Source organism: Anabas testudineus, chromosome 8 (genome assembly GCF_900324465.2).
Source record: "Anabas testudineus chromosome 8, fAnaTes1.2, whole genome shotgun sequence".
NCBI lineage: Eukaryota > Metazoa > Chordata > Actinopteri > Anabantiformes > Anabantidae > Anabas > Anabas testudineus.
The window spans coordinates 18,680,443-18,696,446 of NC_046617.1; the positions used below are offsets into that span (position 1 = coordinate 18,680,443).

The 16,004-nt window shown below is 38.1% G+C and overlaps 2 protein-coding genes across 6 annotated transcripts in view; one reads left to right on the forward strand and one right to left on the reverse strand.

Moving 5' to 3' along the window:
* The window catches only part of rnf216 (ring finger protein 216), a 37,444-nt gene that overhangs the window by 10,253 nt on the left and 11,187 nt on the right, over positions 1-16,004 (forward strand). The window lies entirely within an intron of this gene.
* On the reverse strand, positions 3,035-14,556 carry LOC113153187. Of its 2 annotated transcripts, XM_026346685.1 has the most exons (10): positions 14,375-14,556; positions 12,775-12,826; positions 12,214-12,257; positions 11,509-11,643; positions 10,649-10,762; positions 7,602-9,636; positions 7,131-7,235; positions 5,956-6,012; positions 5,619-5,681; positions 3,035-4,893 (listed from the first exon to the last, which is right to left on the reverse strand). In XM_026346685.1, the coding sequence occupies exons 1-10, from the start codon at positions 14,375-14,377 to the stop codon at positions 4,667-4,669; spliced, it is 2,835 nt and encodes a 944-aa protein (XP_026202470.1). In that variant the 5' UTR covers positions 14,378-14,556; the 3' UTR covers positions 3,035-4,666. The 2 variants fall into 2 exon arrangements, with proteins under 2 accessions (XP_026202470.1, XP_026202480.1); XM_026346695.1 differs by lacking the exons at positions 12,214-12,257; positions 12,775-12,826; positions 14,375-14,556 and having other exon boundaries at positions 7,602-11,508; positions 11,580-11,652.

Sequence of the window (16,004 nt, forward strand, 5' to 3'; positions counted from 1 at the left end):
GATGGCAAAACCTCTTGTTTCTTCTTCTATTGCTAATAAAATAAAAGAAAGCTTCTGTTGTTAACGCACATCATCAGATTCGATAACAGTACTAAGATATAATGTGTTTGTTACTGTTAAAGCCATCGTATTAAAGGTTTTTTCCATCACAGGAACCTCCCAAGGTGACCAAGAACCTCTTAGAAACACAGGAACTAAAACTGTGTTTCAGCCAGAGGAATCAAGAACTAAACGTAGCTTGTACATTGCAGTTTTTAAAGAAGTTAGTACTCTCTTAGAGTCAGGTGACAGTGGCAGGATTAACCTTTACTCACTGGTCTCCTTCCTTGTCAAAACCTGATTCAGACATTATCCACAGTGCAACTCAGCAGCGAATAGCGATATTTTACTTATGCAGTCCTGGTAACTGATTTTCCAAAGTTTTGATGTGTTACAGTCTGTGGTGTTGCCCTTGAAGCAGGTTATTTTATATTTACATAATTTCCCTTTCCCGTTGGAAATAACAGAACCCTAAATGTAATCATGCAGAACTCTTGAGGTTATAGAAATGCAGGAACTCTGTGTAGATTATGATTTCAGTTGTTCCTCCTGCAGTTCTTTGTAGTAACCTGTAGATGGAGCCAGAGCCTTAGTATCTGCCATGAACTGTTACTGAACAGCTGCAGCTTATTAGATACTCACACACACCCAAAGACACAGAAAAGTTAGATATGCTCAAATACTTTAGTGTGATCCTTTTCTGAGTACTAGTCATCTGCAGCACAGAACCAGCAACTGCATATGTAGGTCAGCGCCATAACATAATAAGAAGAAACACGTTAATAAAAGTACTAGTGTTATTTACTTAAATAGACTCTTTCTAGTTATGAGGAAAACAGTGGTCGTGGCTTTTTTTGGTGCTACATAAAGCCAAAAGTGTCTTCCTTCTTTAATGTGTGTCAGCACCAGGATGTGAGTCTGTGGCAGTGTGTTGCCTGGAGATCTGTGTTCCCCCCCTCTGTGGTGGAAACCCCCGTGCAAACCCATATCACCAGAAGAATAGCTACCTTTAATGTGTCTTTTGTGTTTTTTTTGTTTTCGTTTTCCCCCTGGTTCTCGTTAGCGTTAGCCTTAGCACAGTTGAAGGCAGTTGTTGTACATTCGGCCCTCAGCCCTCAGCAGGGAGGGGCTTTGTTATGTAATTGACACACTTCCGTAAGCCCACCCGCCTCATGCTTCACTGCTGCCTCATTGGTTGGCCACACCGTCCGCTCCCCTCATACTGGTTTCTTACTGGTTAGACACGTCTTCCTCTTTTTTCAAATGTGGTTCAGATTTAGTTTGACCCAGATTCCCCCTCCCTCTTTTTTCCCTTTCTCCTGCTCCTCTCCCCTGACTCTGTCTGACCTACACTCACAAGTTGATGCTAATGTATTCCACATGTGGATACAAGGACGGGCGAGATAGCCTGGGATAAGGCCAGTGAACAGTTGTTACATCTGTGCACATCTCATCATTTCTGGTATCACGGTGTCATGTTCGGTGCACACCTTCCTATTAAGAAACACAGTTGATGCAACCCCCCCTCCAATCAGAATCACTGCAAACAGCCTGCACTGCCTATAAGGGCTGCTGCAACCTGAACAGTGCGGGAAGAAATAGACAAAGGGGGAGATCCAGACAAGGAGAGGTGAAGAATGAATGAAGACGAGGGAATGAGACACTGGGAGGAAGGAGGTTAGGATCTAAAGGAAAGGAGTGCAGTGAGAGGGAGGATGAGTTAGAGCAAGAGCAGAAGTGAGTCCATTTAAATGCATGAATGTGAGACTGAGGTAGAACAGGCTCATTTGCCCACATTCAGGTTCCTCGTTTTACTCTTACTCACACAAAAAATGCATCTGTGGGCGTCTCTTTAACCTTTTTCGCATTCTAGTCACTTGCTTTCAAACAAGACACCCTGGGGTGGGGAAGACACGCCCCATGTAAGGTTTGACTCCAACGTCACCGGGTGTATTTTTAGCCACGCTATAAGAACTTAGGTGTGTTCCTGCTTTTCAGCAGCATGTCAAACAGGTCCCTCTGTCACTCTTTCTCTCATGCAGTCGCTGTCACCAGTGTCCGTGTTACCAGTAGAGGGTGATCTTTTACTGCACTGCCTGCTGTCCTCCTCCCCTCCTGCCGCTGTGTCTCTGGGTCTTTGTGTGATCTGGCATTTTCTGACTCTTCAGTCTGGTTCTCCCCTTCTAAAAGCCGATATTTAGCTGAAATAATACACAAGAGAGGGATTAACCTTATTTTGGCAAATGTGTTTCCTGCCTCTCTCTGCTTTTTCACTCCCATATAAATCACAAACGCTATAAAAATGTAGTGAACTTTTCATAATTTCATGTTTGATTTGGCTCAGATAAAGGCTCCTCCTTTGATTCACGCTGCTCAACTGTTTCTTTCTGAAGGTCTTTGTCTGTTTTTTCGTGTGAATTCAATCAAATTCCGGCTTGTCTGTTTCCCCACCCTCTGGCTGACCTTGAACACGAACACACACACACACACACACACACACACACGCATACACGTTTTTCCAGCCTGGTGGGGACTATTTTTTTCTTCCAGACTAGCAGGTTACGCATGGGGACACCATGTTTCTGAATGTAATAAAGGCATTATGAAGGCATTTTCATAATTTACAATTTTTTTAGAGACAAAAAATCTACTTTGGTACCAAAATCTATGAAATTTACAGGGTTCCCTTTTTGTCAGGTTTTTCCATCCTGGTGGGGACACTGCTATTGTTTTTTATAACAAACCACCACCAGGTGACACTGTTATGCATTTACCCGTAGAGGATTTATTAATGCAAATTTAAAACCCAGTTTAATAGAGGGTAAGTTTATGATCAGTAGTTTCATAATCAAAAAACTTTCTTTAAAAGGTTTGTTGAATTTAATACAATGGCTTTTGCTTCATATATATATATATATATATATATATATATATATATATATATATATATATATATATATATATATATATATATATATATATATATATCCTTTTCTAATCTACCATTACCCCTTGTATTTGTCAAATAATGTGCACTGGACACTGGAGAATAAAATATCACAGTACCAGAACTGGTACCACAACAATTAATATTTTACTGTGTAATATGTATTAATTAATTAACTTATTTATTTATATAAATAATGCTTTCAACAAACTACTTTGTTACTACTGATGATTGCATCCAATAATATGACTCATGTATATGACTAATATAATAAATTAATTGCAGATTCTACGCATGTATGTCAGACTACATCTGCTCATTCAAGTGGATACCTGTGCTATATTTGAGGAAATTCCCTCACAACACTACTGAAGTATTGTGTTTGCGAGACATACAATCTATAAACATAATAACCTCTGGCCATGGCTGTCACTAGCAAACATAGTTGGGCTAAAAAAAGCTAAACATATGTACCACAGTGCACATACATTTAACATATTGGATTTTATTTGGCCCAAATTGATGTAGTGCCTATAGTTCTTATGTATGCACACATACATATGGTAAAAGTAGTTTCAAGTACAAATGTCAAGTCTCTACAAAAAAAAAAAAATAATTTAAACAGTATAAAAGTTGTTGCTGTTGACATAAATGTCCAAGTCTAATCACAAAGTCTTTGTTTTTCAACAAATTCAAAGGTTGAAATTATGAAAAAGGAAAATAATTAGTAAAAACAAAAAAATAGGCATCAAAGTGGGTTGCATGCAGACTTCTGGAACAAGTCTGAAAATGTGGGGCCAATTTTAACCACTATGAACAATACAGTACTGTATAATAGGGGTGTGCAATATTTATTGTCTGTAATAATCTGTTCTTTTGACAATGAGCAAGCTTACATTATCGTAGCATTATGTCCCAGTTTGCAAACATCAAAAACATATATTCACTGAATTACGAAGCCTAGCGGGATACACCACTGTAAATACACAACTGAAAGTGTATGCAGTGAACTAGAAAACTATCAAACCAAAACAGTGCCAGGAGACAAAATACAGACACTACCACTTGCAGTCAACTATCAGTTATTAATTGCTAGATACAGATCATCCTCAGTCACATGAAAAATGCTGTCCATGGCAGGCCAAAACCAGAAAAGGCACCAGCATAACACACACAGCAGAATCATGCTACAAAAAAAGCCCTACAAAAAAAAAAAATAATAATAAAAATACTACAGAAGAGGATTAGGGCCACCATAAAACTTCCCATCCCAGAATTCTGGGATTAAAGTTAAACTTAATTAGACAAATTGTTTCAAATTAATTTTGTACTTTAGGTGCCAGCCTATTAGAAAATATTACAGTCCAAAAATCTTTCCTAAATTGTATGATTCCTGTTGGCAAACTCTGATGCAAAAGGTTTCACATTTTGCTATCATCATCGACTTATGAGTACCCAAATGTCATTTGTCAATATTGCACACCCCTGTTGCTTATTTTAGCCACCGTTCCACACTCTGGACAACTCGGTTTACAGTAATTGAAAGTAATACTGCCAATCAAATATTAAAATCCAAACATAAAGTACAACAAAAATGGGGAACATATAATACTACAGGTACAGTACAGTATCTGTACTTGTTTAATCCATCTCCCAGCAATAGTGGAGAAATGTAAATGCTTACCTTCTTTTCATAGATTCTCGCTTTAAAGCGTCAATGCGATTTTTTACATAAAATTTAACTCCCTCCCAAGTTCTCCCCTTTAATGCTACTGGGGATGTCTCTATGCACTTCAGACATTCTGCTTTCCCAGGAACCTTGCCAGAGCTGATGTAGTCCATCAGAGTCATCTCCACAGCCTGGATTTCATCTTCAGTCCACTTTCTTCTTTTGTTTTGTGATAACTCTGCATAAAGTAGAAAGAAACTGTGTTTAAAAAATAATAGCATATAATGTTGATGTGCAGTTACATTATCCACAATGAAACTCAATTGATAAAAGGTGACAACAATAACAGTATACACAACACAGTGTTCATCACAAAAATTGAAGAATTTCATGGTGGTGGCAGCAGGGGATGGGGTGAAGTAGTACATGCAAATAAGTATATTTGTGCAAAAGAATACATACATCATTTACATTCATTGGTCACTTTAAACACCTACATTCCAGATTTAGAACAAGTTAGAACAAAATTGGATTTGACTCATTAACATGATATGAACATTTGAACTCTGACATTATGAAAATGACAGGTGGGCTCATGGTTTTACTAGAGAAGATCTCTCACTCAGAGTTTTTCCAGACAAAATTACAGAGACACCCAATCATTCAACATTGTTCAGAGGTATTACAGTACACATTATGTTCTACATATACCACTGTTGCCCATCTGTCCACCAACTCAAACCAACACCACACAGATCAAAAATAGCACGTTTGCTGTCATCAGGGAATTAAAATTGGTGTCTAATCCTGTTTTAAAAAGTAAACAAGTAACCTACAGGTATCTATGGTAGAGCACAAGATAAAATGTCAACTAGTTAATTGATTACAAATGGTGTTTTCAGACATCTAGAGCCAAAGTGTCAATAATACCAGAAACACAAGTGGAAACCTTGAACAGCTTACCCTTTGTGGTGTGCGACCTGCCAGAGACCTCACAGACAGGTGGCATCTCTTCATCTGACCTTCCTATTACAGACACATAAACAGACTTTCAATACATGCAGTCAAAATAACTGTTGGTGCTCACAGAATAAACTTTTCTTCTGTATTTCCTGTGGTTTAAACAAACAATATCAGGTAAAGAAACTGTAAATAAAAATGACAGAAACAAAGTAAAAAGTATCGTAATCACAAAAGCTAACAATTGCACTGGACAGTATGCACTCTTTACAAGTGACAAACGTCATCTAAAATGTCCATAATCATTGCTTTTCTTTCCAAATACTAAAAAGAATACTACCTGTGGCTGGATATAGATGTTTGTTTTGTTTAGAAGTAGATCCAGTAGTCGATCTGTCTGTAAAAACAAAATTAAAAAAATATATATCGCTTTTAGTAAATGAGTATTCAACAGTGAAAGCAGTCCATAGGCATAGGTGCGTAGACAATGCTCTTTAAATCTTTATGAATGCAAATTAAGAACTTAACACCAGTGGTGGAATAATTAATCACATGATTTACTGAAGTAAAAGCACTAAATAAAATGTTCGTTAAAAGTATGAATTATAACATTAATGTAGTATATAAATATAGTATAAAATTGAATTGAATAGTTAAACAATTTAAAGAAAAAATATAAAAATAAGTTAATATTTTCTGTGTGACTGTTTAGGTGGATATTGAAAGTGATATTAAAATATTTTGTATTCAGCTAAAACTGATTACTTTCATTACTAATGAATCTGCTGATTATTTTCTCCTTCAAGTGACTGGGTTCATCTAAATTAGAAAATAGTGAGCTATACATTCAAAGATTCTCTAAATGAGTAATAAAATATAAGAGGTTTTCAGAAATTATTTCAAGACCACATTTTATGATCAATACTACATGTTTAATCAATGTTGATTCAAGTTCTGAATGCGACACACACTTTGGGGGAATATGTGAGAGGTGTTTCTTTCTCTTGCAGCCATCTTGCATCTAAATATTTGGCTAAATATTAGTTGTCGACAAATATGAGTTGTTTTTTTTTAAGCCGTTGGCCATGGTGATTTTGGGTGGCTAATATGTTTTTATTTGTTTGTTCATTTTTGCATCACATAAAATACAAAATAAAAGTTACAAATTACAGCTAAACAGATATAGATGACCTACACTAAATGGTTCACTAGTCCTACTTTAAGGAACGGCCATGCTGTGCTCTAAATCCGCTAATGACAAGAAAAGAGGACATATCTAATGTCTGGATGATTTTATATAATTTGCGAGCATTAGGGAGCTGTGAAAGTGTGAGACCCCTTGGAAAGTCCAAAAGAGGTGGAGTGTTTGTTACTCTGAAAGTCTGCTTCTTTAACCACTGCAACCCTACAAACACAGTATTATCTAGTACGTCTTTCCCTCCTTGTGATTCATCTGCAAATGCTCTTATGGTAATCCCATACCACAGCAACTGCCTAGCAATTCACCACTTATACCTGATGATTGTGTAGATGAAAGTGAAGCTGATGATGCAGTATCTGTGACACTTGTGGCATCCTCATCTTCTGTGTCAGATGCATCACTGTCCACAGCTATATTCTCTGGGAAACACAGCAACCACATGGAAACAAATATTAAGACAGCACATGAACAAGATTAAGAAATCAATATTGCATAAAAGGGAATATAACATTTGTGGTCTCCTACTAAATTTCCTCAAACTTTCATGAGAAATGAAACACTCAAACCTAACAAGGGTGCCATGAATCTACTTCCAGAAATACATACATACATATATTAGTTGTGCTTGTATATAAACAGTCTTACTAGACTAGGGTCTGTACATCTGCTGATGCATTATTTTCAATGTACTGCATTGCTACCCATCTGCTGGCTATGATATTGCTTTAATTTGAATTACTATTACTTTGGTTTTAAATACATACATTTGCACAGGCCTGTTTTACCTCGTGGATCAATGTTGATCTCATCAAGATTCTTTCCTTTGAATTCAGACAGCTGTCCTCGTTCCAGAGCCATAAGAACTTTACTTATTTTTGCCAGTTGTAATGTCCCTTCAGGCAGCCTGTAATATTGGCGATGCACTCTGATATCGTGGCCAAGGAAGTCCGCAAGGTCATCCATTTCGTTGTCCTTCAAGTTGAGGACCTTAGACATAGTGGCCATGTGCTTCCTCAACTTGGTGGAGGACAAGGCTTCTGGATGCTTTGCCCCACAGCTTTGAGCAATCTGCCGTATGACATCTGATCCTCTGAAGTGACTGAGTGTTTGTGGTCTCCCAAACATGAAAGGATTCTCATCCAACACATCACAGCTGCGGCGAGTCTTGACAAGTAATTCCATTGATGTCAGTATATCAGGTGTGAGGAGAATGGGGACCTTTCTTCCACGTTTGCCTCTTATCTCTATTCGCTGGAAGTGCTTACAAAGCTTCTTCTCAAGGTCAGATAAAGCAAGTTCTACATCTGGATGAGTCGAGGACGTGTCTCTCAATGTAAAAGAATTGAGAGACATTTTAGATACCTCTCCTTCTCTTCTTCGGTTGAAGAGTATCACGTCACAGAGTGTGATTTTTGCTAGTTCTACCCAGTGCTTCCTCCTCAGCTCATCTTTGAGTTTTGTTTGGCATTCTACCCGTTGTATGTCGAGATACTGGTGCATCTTCTTTACATCTTCAGCGAAGGGAAGAAGTTGTGGAGCATTCCATTTTGCCTCACTCAAATTCCTGAGGGCCTTGGATGATACACATTCACTCCATTTAGTGTCACAGATTTGCTTGAACACCCGCATATTGTGAATGTTATTCTCGTCACCAGAGATCATTGCTTCACATTCAAGAACATCTGCTACTTTCTTAAGGTTGTGGCCTAACTTCAGTGCCAAAGATGGAGTTTTGTATGTGTTTGTTTCCTCATTCAAGCCAGCCACATTTTTCACAGCCTCAATCACATGAGGGAAATTAGCTGGTACAAAAAAATCTGACATCATCTTCAACTTGCCATTTATCTGTCCTTGGATCAGCAGTCGCCCTGTCTCACGCATTTTCTGTCTGATATAATCATGTTTAGTGACATCATGGCCATGCTTACTGAAGAGATGCTCCCCTAATTTCAGTATACATTTCTCTTTGCGAACAGTATTCGTTATCTCATCATCATGCATACCTTGTACCAATTTCCAAAACTGTGCATTCACATTGTCTGGAACTGGCTCAGCATATTTACATAGAGCCTGAACTCTAGACGTTCCTGGCGGTAAACCTTTAACTTTCCTGCTGAGGTGACATCTCTGCATGTGCCTCCACATTGACCTCCTTTTAAGGTAAGCCTCACAATTTATACAGTGCAAGTAATCACTGGCTTTTACAGGTGCACAGGATTGTTGACGAGGTATCACCATTCCTTTTCCTTCTTTAAGCACCTGATTATTATGGGCACGATTCCCTTTGTTTCGCAATAAACTCAACTGTATTTTTCGTTCTTTAGACCCTACTGGACAAGCAACTGCTCTTGCCACTTCTGGTTTATCTTTGTGTTTTGATTCTAAATGGCGTGCCATTTTGCTGAAAGGCTTAGAGCAAAAAACACAGTAGAACTTCTTGTTGTAGAGTCTGCCACCATGTTCCTTCTTCTTTAAAGTCATGACAGTCACATCAGAACTGTCAGGTGAAGAGGATTCTCTGGTGTCATCACAATCAGATGAAGAGGATTCTTTGGTGTCATTTGCAGTCGGGGATTTATAAGGTGTCCTGCACATTTTCTTCAGTGGCTGGACACCTACTTCCTGAAAATTGGCTGAAGTTGTTTCCTGTAACTTTCGCTTCTTACTTTTGTGCCGTTTGATGTTTTCTGCCAAACTGTCACTTTCTGCAGAACTGTCAGTTTTTGTTTCTTCTGTAGATCGAGGAACATATTCATCCCCGCTGCTCCCAGAACATGAGAGAGAGTGTTCTGATGTGTAACCAAGCATTTCTCTGGTAAGCTTTAAAAAGAAAAAAAAAAAATCAAACCATCATCAAGTATTTTGCCAAATCACATACATCGCATTTAAAGACCATAGATATTGGCAGATACACCAGTAATAGGAGCAGAAGGGGTGGTGGCAGTATAGTAGTAATTGTAACGGCTATCAGTAATAGTATGTGCAGCTGCAACAGTATGAGTTGCTGCTGTAATAGTGTTGGAAATAGTAATAATAGTAGCTTGCAATAACACATGCTGTAGTATCACTATTGCCACAGTTGGGATTTGAACTACTAACCTTATGGTCATAGTTACTATGTATTATTTTCCATTGCAAAACATTTGACAAACAATGCTATGAAGAATGTAAGTACAATATGCAGGTAAAAGATGAATCTAATGCAATGGTGGAACAGAGTCAAAACAGTCTAGCAGTCATGTCTTGTTACAACTTCCTTTAAACTAGTTACATTAAGTAATAACTTTCCTTTGTTGTATCACATTCACCAAACATCCCTGCGTGGCTCTGTCTGGATATGCTGTCATTGCCAACTGATTAACAATACAGCTTTAATGGCACATTCATTAACTGAGTTGCCATGTCACATAGGTTGGTTTCAAACATCTGGAAAAACTTTCTATTCTCTAAGCTATGTTTAGACACTGTTACTAGTAAACTGTAGACCTTTAGTTACCTTTTTGTTTTCATACTAATGTTAAAAATATGAAAAGCTCTATTTTTTAGGATAAAATATGGTAGTAAAAATGTGTTGATTAATTTTATGTAAACTGGACATATTTTTACATGTATGAATTACCTTTGCAGACCAAAGTGCAATATGCAGGTATGACTGTGAAACAGGTTAGTTATTGTCATAGTATTTCTCAACACCAGGACGATTTTTGTGAAATATTTCCTCCTACTTTCTATTCACCTTGGCATCTATGCAGGCAAACCTGTGACAACAGTCACCTGAGAGGTGCAATGGCATTTCTTACATTAGCATGTGAAGTTGTACAAATAAACTTACAATGACACTGTCAGTCCTTCTGAGCTCAGGTACATTTGGGTCTTTCTCAACATCAGCTGGAGTGAGTTCCAGAATAATTGTGCTCTCACTGTTGCTGGACAATTGTTGTTCATCCTGGGGGGGAAAAAAAATTAAAATTAGAAAATCTTTTACTATTAAACTGTGAAAATATCACAGACTTGAAATCAAAATTATTATGTTGCTAACACACAGATCTCTATGTCAATATTTGTCTAGTGGTGATTTGTTGTGTTGTCTTGCAGCAGTAGCTCTAACAATATCACAGTTGTCCATTTTAAATAAGATGAATCACAATTTCACTTTGATCAGCATAATATAAACTCTAAACAAGGGAATGATTGTTTTTTGCTAAATTTGGAAGAGTAATTGACTAGTGAGCTATGTATCGTCACCTGCTTGACATGTACTCTTGACATGAAAGTATGCATTATTAAGATAAAAAAAAAAAAAATGTGATTTGGGTTTCCAAACAAACAAAACAGATCAAGACAAGTTTGAAACCGTTATCACAGTAAAACTCTTCAAGAAAAACTTGTTGCTTGCTCATGTGTTCTTGCAGGATGAGAACACCTTTCTCAACACTACACTGACTAAGACGTTCAGTCGGCATCTTGCTAACCAAACCTTAGCTTCTCTGAAGCTGAAAAAGAAATGTATCAGTGCTATTGCAAACTCCTCTCCTCCAGCTCAAATTGCTGTGTTTTTGACCTTAGCGACCTCAGTGGAGATCTGGAAAAAGTTTCTGAAAGCCAAGACTGACACTGCAAATGTGTCCATACTTCTATGACTTCCATCTGCTCCCTCTAATGTATATTTTAAGAATGCGTGGTACGACTAACCTCTTTGCTCAGGCTCAACAAGGTCCACTCTCTCTGGTCATTTAACCTCTTGATGTGTGCCTCCTCATAACGTTGTTCACACATATTATGATGCCTTTTCAGATTCTGGAGGCGCCGTAAGTGACGGCTTTGAGACTGCAAACAGAAAACAAGACAAATCCCTTGTTATTTTATAGACTTTTTCCTTTTTAGCTGCCATGCTTTATTAGAAAAGATGGTGTCTTTACATGCACTCAAGGAACTGGGTAACCATTAACATTAAGTTGTTTAGTGCCATCCAGAAAAAGTTACTCAAGCCAAACCTAAAGAAAGCGTTCACTCGCTTGTCATTACGTAACATTTCTTCATAAGTCCAGTAATGCTGAGTTTTTTAACAATGCTAGTGCTACTACTACCGTCACAATATCAGCTGTTTACACCAGTGACAACTTTTTTTCTCCCGCGACATATGCATGAGAGACATTCAAGCTTCTCCACTGGCACATAAATACTTGCTATGCTATGTGTATACATGGCAAAGTAATCTCAGAGTTCTCTGGAAGAAATCTACATGGGCAAAATCAGGTTTCGCTGATCCCCTACTCCAATTACAAGGACCAGTTTTCGCGTTACATGACACCCAAGAAGTTAAAGAAATCAGCGTACTCAAGAAAGCCAACTGTAAAATGTTTACTAAAACCCTTGAGCAAAGATGACATATCCTACCTCTTTCTTTTGTTCAGCATCACAGCCATCTGTCATATCAGCAACTGCAAATACAATTACACAAAATGAAATGTTATGTTGGTTTGATCAACCAAAAACGGCAATGTGAGGCTGCAGCAGTTCATTTCATTTACAGTAAAGGTTAATTAAAATAGCTTAAACCCTTGGGAAATTGTTTCATTTGGGTAACACCAATAGTTAAAGCACTGTTTTGGCATAAGCTCCAATTATGCAAAATTCAACATGATTTTTTAATGTATTTTTTTATTGTATTTTCATACAATAAATTTATTAAGATTTAAAACACTATTAATCCTAAATGGAAATTACTGAAAAAATTACAATCTGTTTACCTACAGTGACAGTGGTGTCTCCACTGAACATGTTTGCATTGCAGGTTTTCATCTTCTTAGTGGATGTTTATCCACTAAGAGATCTTAAGAGATTCACCAATGTTTTGCCAGCTAGGAGTGTGAACTTCATGCAAGGGTATAAGCTTGGCTCCAACCACACAACATGACCTCACTATGCCATCATCTCATAATGACTCCCTTGTCTTACCTGTGTGTTCAGTACTGCCAGTGGATACAAAGCTTGGGCCATCCTCCTCTGCCTAAAGGACCGACATTATCATATTATATTTCAATTTCAAGCTTCAATTGTAGACTTTGACTGTATGTTGATGTAGCTAACTTTGTGACACTGAAAATAGCGAGAGGGATGCTGGTCATCATATTCTGACTAAAACTAAATAGTATTTTCTGTTTTTTACACCATCTTTAGTATTAGATTATCCACAGTAAACAATTTCTTCATCTATTCCTCTCTGTAAATTTCTTACTAAAGCACCAAGTCATCACCAACATACCATCTCAAATAATAAAGAAATTGACAAATGATTAAAGATTTTAGCAATAATGCTAGCCATTTATCCATGGGCATTTATTATTACAATAGTAATAGGTGTAACAGATTGTAGAAGTCAAGGATTAGATAATTTTTCGATCATCCCTACCTCCAATAAAATGTTTAAATTTTACATAACATAGTATGGGCTAATGTCTCCAAAGATAAAGCCTAATCAGGTACACATAGCTGAAAATATTTTAGTCCAATAAATCATCACTTATGTGATAAATACACTGAAGTCTTCACTTTAAGAAGTGGGTGAAGTACAAATAGAACACAATTCAGAGAACTGAGTTATCTCTTCATCTACTGCTGATGTTAGTCACTGCTGAGCACACAGTCTGGCAGAGTGTGGGATGCTGTCAGACACAGTACACCTGAATCTGTTCACTTTTAGTTTCAGCGTGTTTATAAAGAATAATTAATAAGGTTGTTGTAATTAACGAGCCTGGAGACGACGGTGGAAGGAGACCGCGCGGTTACACTTTCTGCGAGGTTGTCGCCAGTGCAGTAACTCGCTCTGTATCACGAACTGACGTCTCGGCTCCGTCTGTGTCGGCTGTGCGCGAGGTGCGGAGGAGCTGAACTCCGCCCTCGGCTACCGAGACACAGTGACAGCCCCACAGTGACATGTAACTGTATTTCCATGTGGCTGATCTCTCTCACTGTTCTTTTTAAGTGCTAATAATACGCAGTCTAGTTTGTTCCTCGACACCTGTGCACAAATCAATCGCTCGACGACTGATCATGTTATATCAAATAAAGAGGGAGACTGGAGTTTTTCCGCTCCTCCACTGACCATGACATTCACCCCAGCTGCTTTTCGCCATTTACGTGATAATAATATGATATTTTCACAGCAACTCTGTATGACGACGTTTTTTAGGTATTTTCTGAAAAGCAACACTGGCAGAAAACCCGTGAATTTGGCAATTAATCCGCGGATCAAATTATGAAACCGTGGAGGTTAAACTAATAACAGATAACCTTCGGTCCATTACACTACTACGAAAATAATTTATATAACAAAAAATACATTTTGATTAGTTTCAACTGCGCAGACCAGGTATTAACATCACTTCAATTAGCTAGCTAGCATCGCTGTTAGCTAACATTAGCTAATCAAGCTAGTAAAGTTCCAGTCCCACATTGCATATAACTCGTGTGTTGATTCAACGTGCAAACCGCACGCCAGTGAACTGAACAGCACAATATTATAATGGGAGTTTTACTGTAATACCTCAAAACTTACCATTTCAGTCGACGCTCCAAAAGCAGCTCCACTCTTCTGTGTCGCATGAGCTCTGTCTGTCCCTTCCGACGGAGCAGGTGTGGTGATCAAAAAGTAGCGCTGGATTTGCTATACGGCGCACACCAAATTAACTCCGCACGTAGTTACATATAGCACAACAGACACCGACGGCTCGCGGTGTCTTAAAACAAACAGCAAATCACTCGCGCAGCATCCCGCGCTGTGGACAGTAGGGTGGGGGAAGGGCATGGCCTAGGTGGGGACTTCAAATCTCAGGATCCGTGTAACATATCAAGGACTGCTGAGAATAAAACGAGGAACTATAAACATTTCCTGCTCCCTTAAAAATGAAATTACTCAACTGAAATTTGATTTAAACAAACTCACAAAATAACTTAAAACAATGCAGACATGCATAACTGAAAACAATTTCCAGTATTGTTTTTCCCCTCAGAGAGTGAATGAATACCCAAAACAACTGGTTTGGAAGACTTCATGCATGGCTTGGAAAAATGTATGCTAAATACATAATTCCAGACTAAAAGTGAAAGATTATAAATATTTACATATGAACGAGGTTGAGTTTTCTTTCCCAGTTAAGGGCTATAAAACAGTAAAAAGTTTGCTAGAAAAATTAGAGAATTGTTTTAACCCATTCTGGTATTTGTCACTGGTAGAGGTTTAACTACATCTTACCAGGGGACACTAGCAGAGTGGAGCAGTAAGTATTTATATTTTTCACTCAGACCTGCATCCACATACTCTACAAATAGGAAACAATCTACATGTAACTTAAACTGGAGCCTTACAAGCAAAGAAATAAAACCCAACAACTCGTAACAGTTGACTGAAAGCATTGTGGATCCATCTTAGGCATGCTTCAGGCTCGTAGTCTAAGCGATACTGGAGTAAAATTGGAGTGGGACCTCGTGCGACACTTCCTCCTTTTTTAAAAAGCTGCTCTGTCCAAAATCTACAGGCTCCCACTTGCTTTCACTCCTGCTCACACACCTGCTCATGAGCTCTGCACTTGGCACAAATATCCACTTTGACTAATGGATGAACTGTTTAGAGCTTGTAGGTCAAAGGTCAAGGTCACTGTGACCTCACGTTATACATTTGTGACAAGAACTCAATAATTCATACACTAATCATGACCAGATTTCACACAAAAGTCTAATACGATAAAATGATAGATTTCAACATTTTATATCCTAGGAGGCTGTTTTGCAGTACATTGTGATGTTAGTGAAGGTCATTTTTGACCGTTTGAAACAGAAGTAACCTGGATTGGTTCCTCGATGCCAGCAAAAGTGCTGCACTGGCACCGTCATTACAGAGATTTAGTCACAATGGTTTACCAACCACATGGCTGGTTGATTAGTCAGTGAAACTGGTCTAAATGGTAGCTGTCAGTTCCTATGGCTTAGAGGTAGAGATTTCATTTCACATGACCAACTAAGGAGTACTCCTTGCTGCACTTGTCTTTGTCTGATAGTATTTTTAATAAGGAATTTACTAGAGGTATTATATTGTCTAAAGCAGGGGTATTCAACTAAAATTTAAAGAGGTCCGGTTACACAATATTTTTGGAAGCAAAGGTCCAGAAGATTATAATGTCTAACTATTT

Excerpts from the sequence above, each read along its gene's own strand:
- LOC113153187 (XM_026346685.1), bottom strand. Across the intron at positions 7,236-7,601 it reads GATCAACATTGATCCACGAG|AGAATATAGCTGTGGACAGT; the intron begins GTAAAACAGGCC and ends TGTGTTTCCCAG. Across the intron at positions 6,013-7,130 it reads TTCATCTACACAATCATCAG|ACAGATCGACTACTGGATCT; the intron begins GTATAAGTGGTG and ends TTGTTTTTACAG.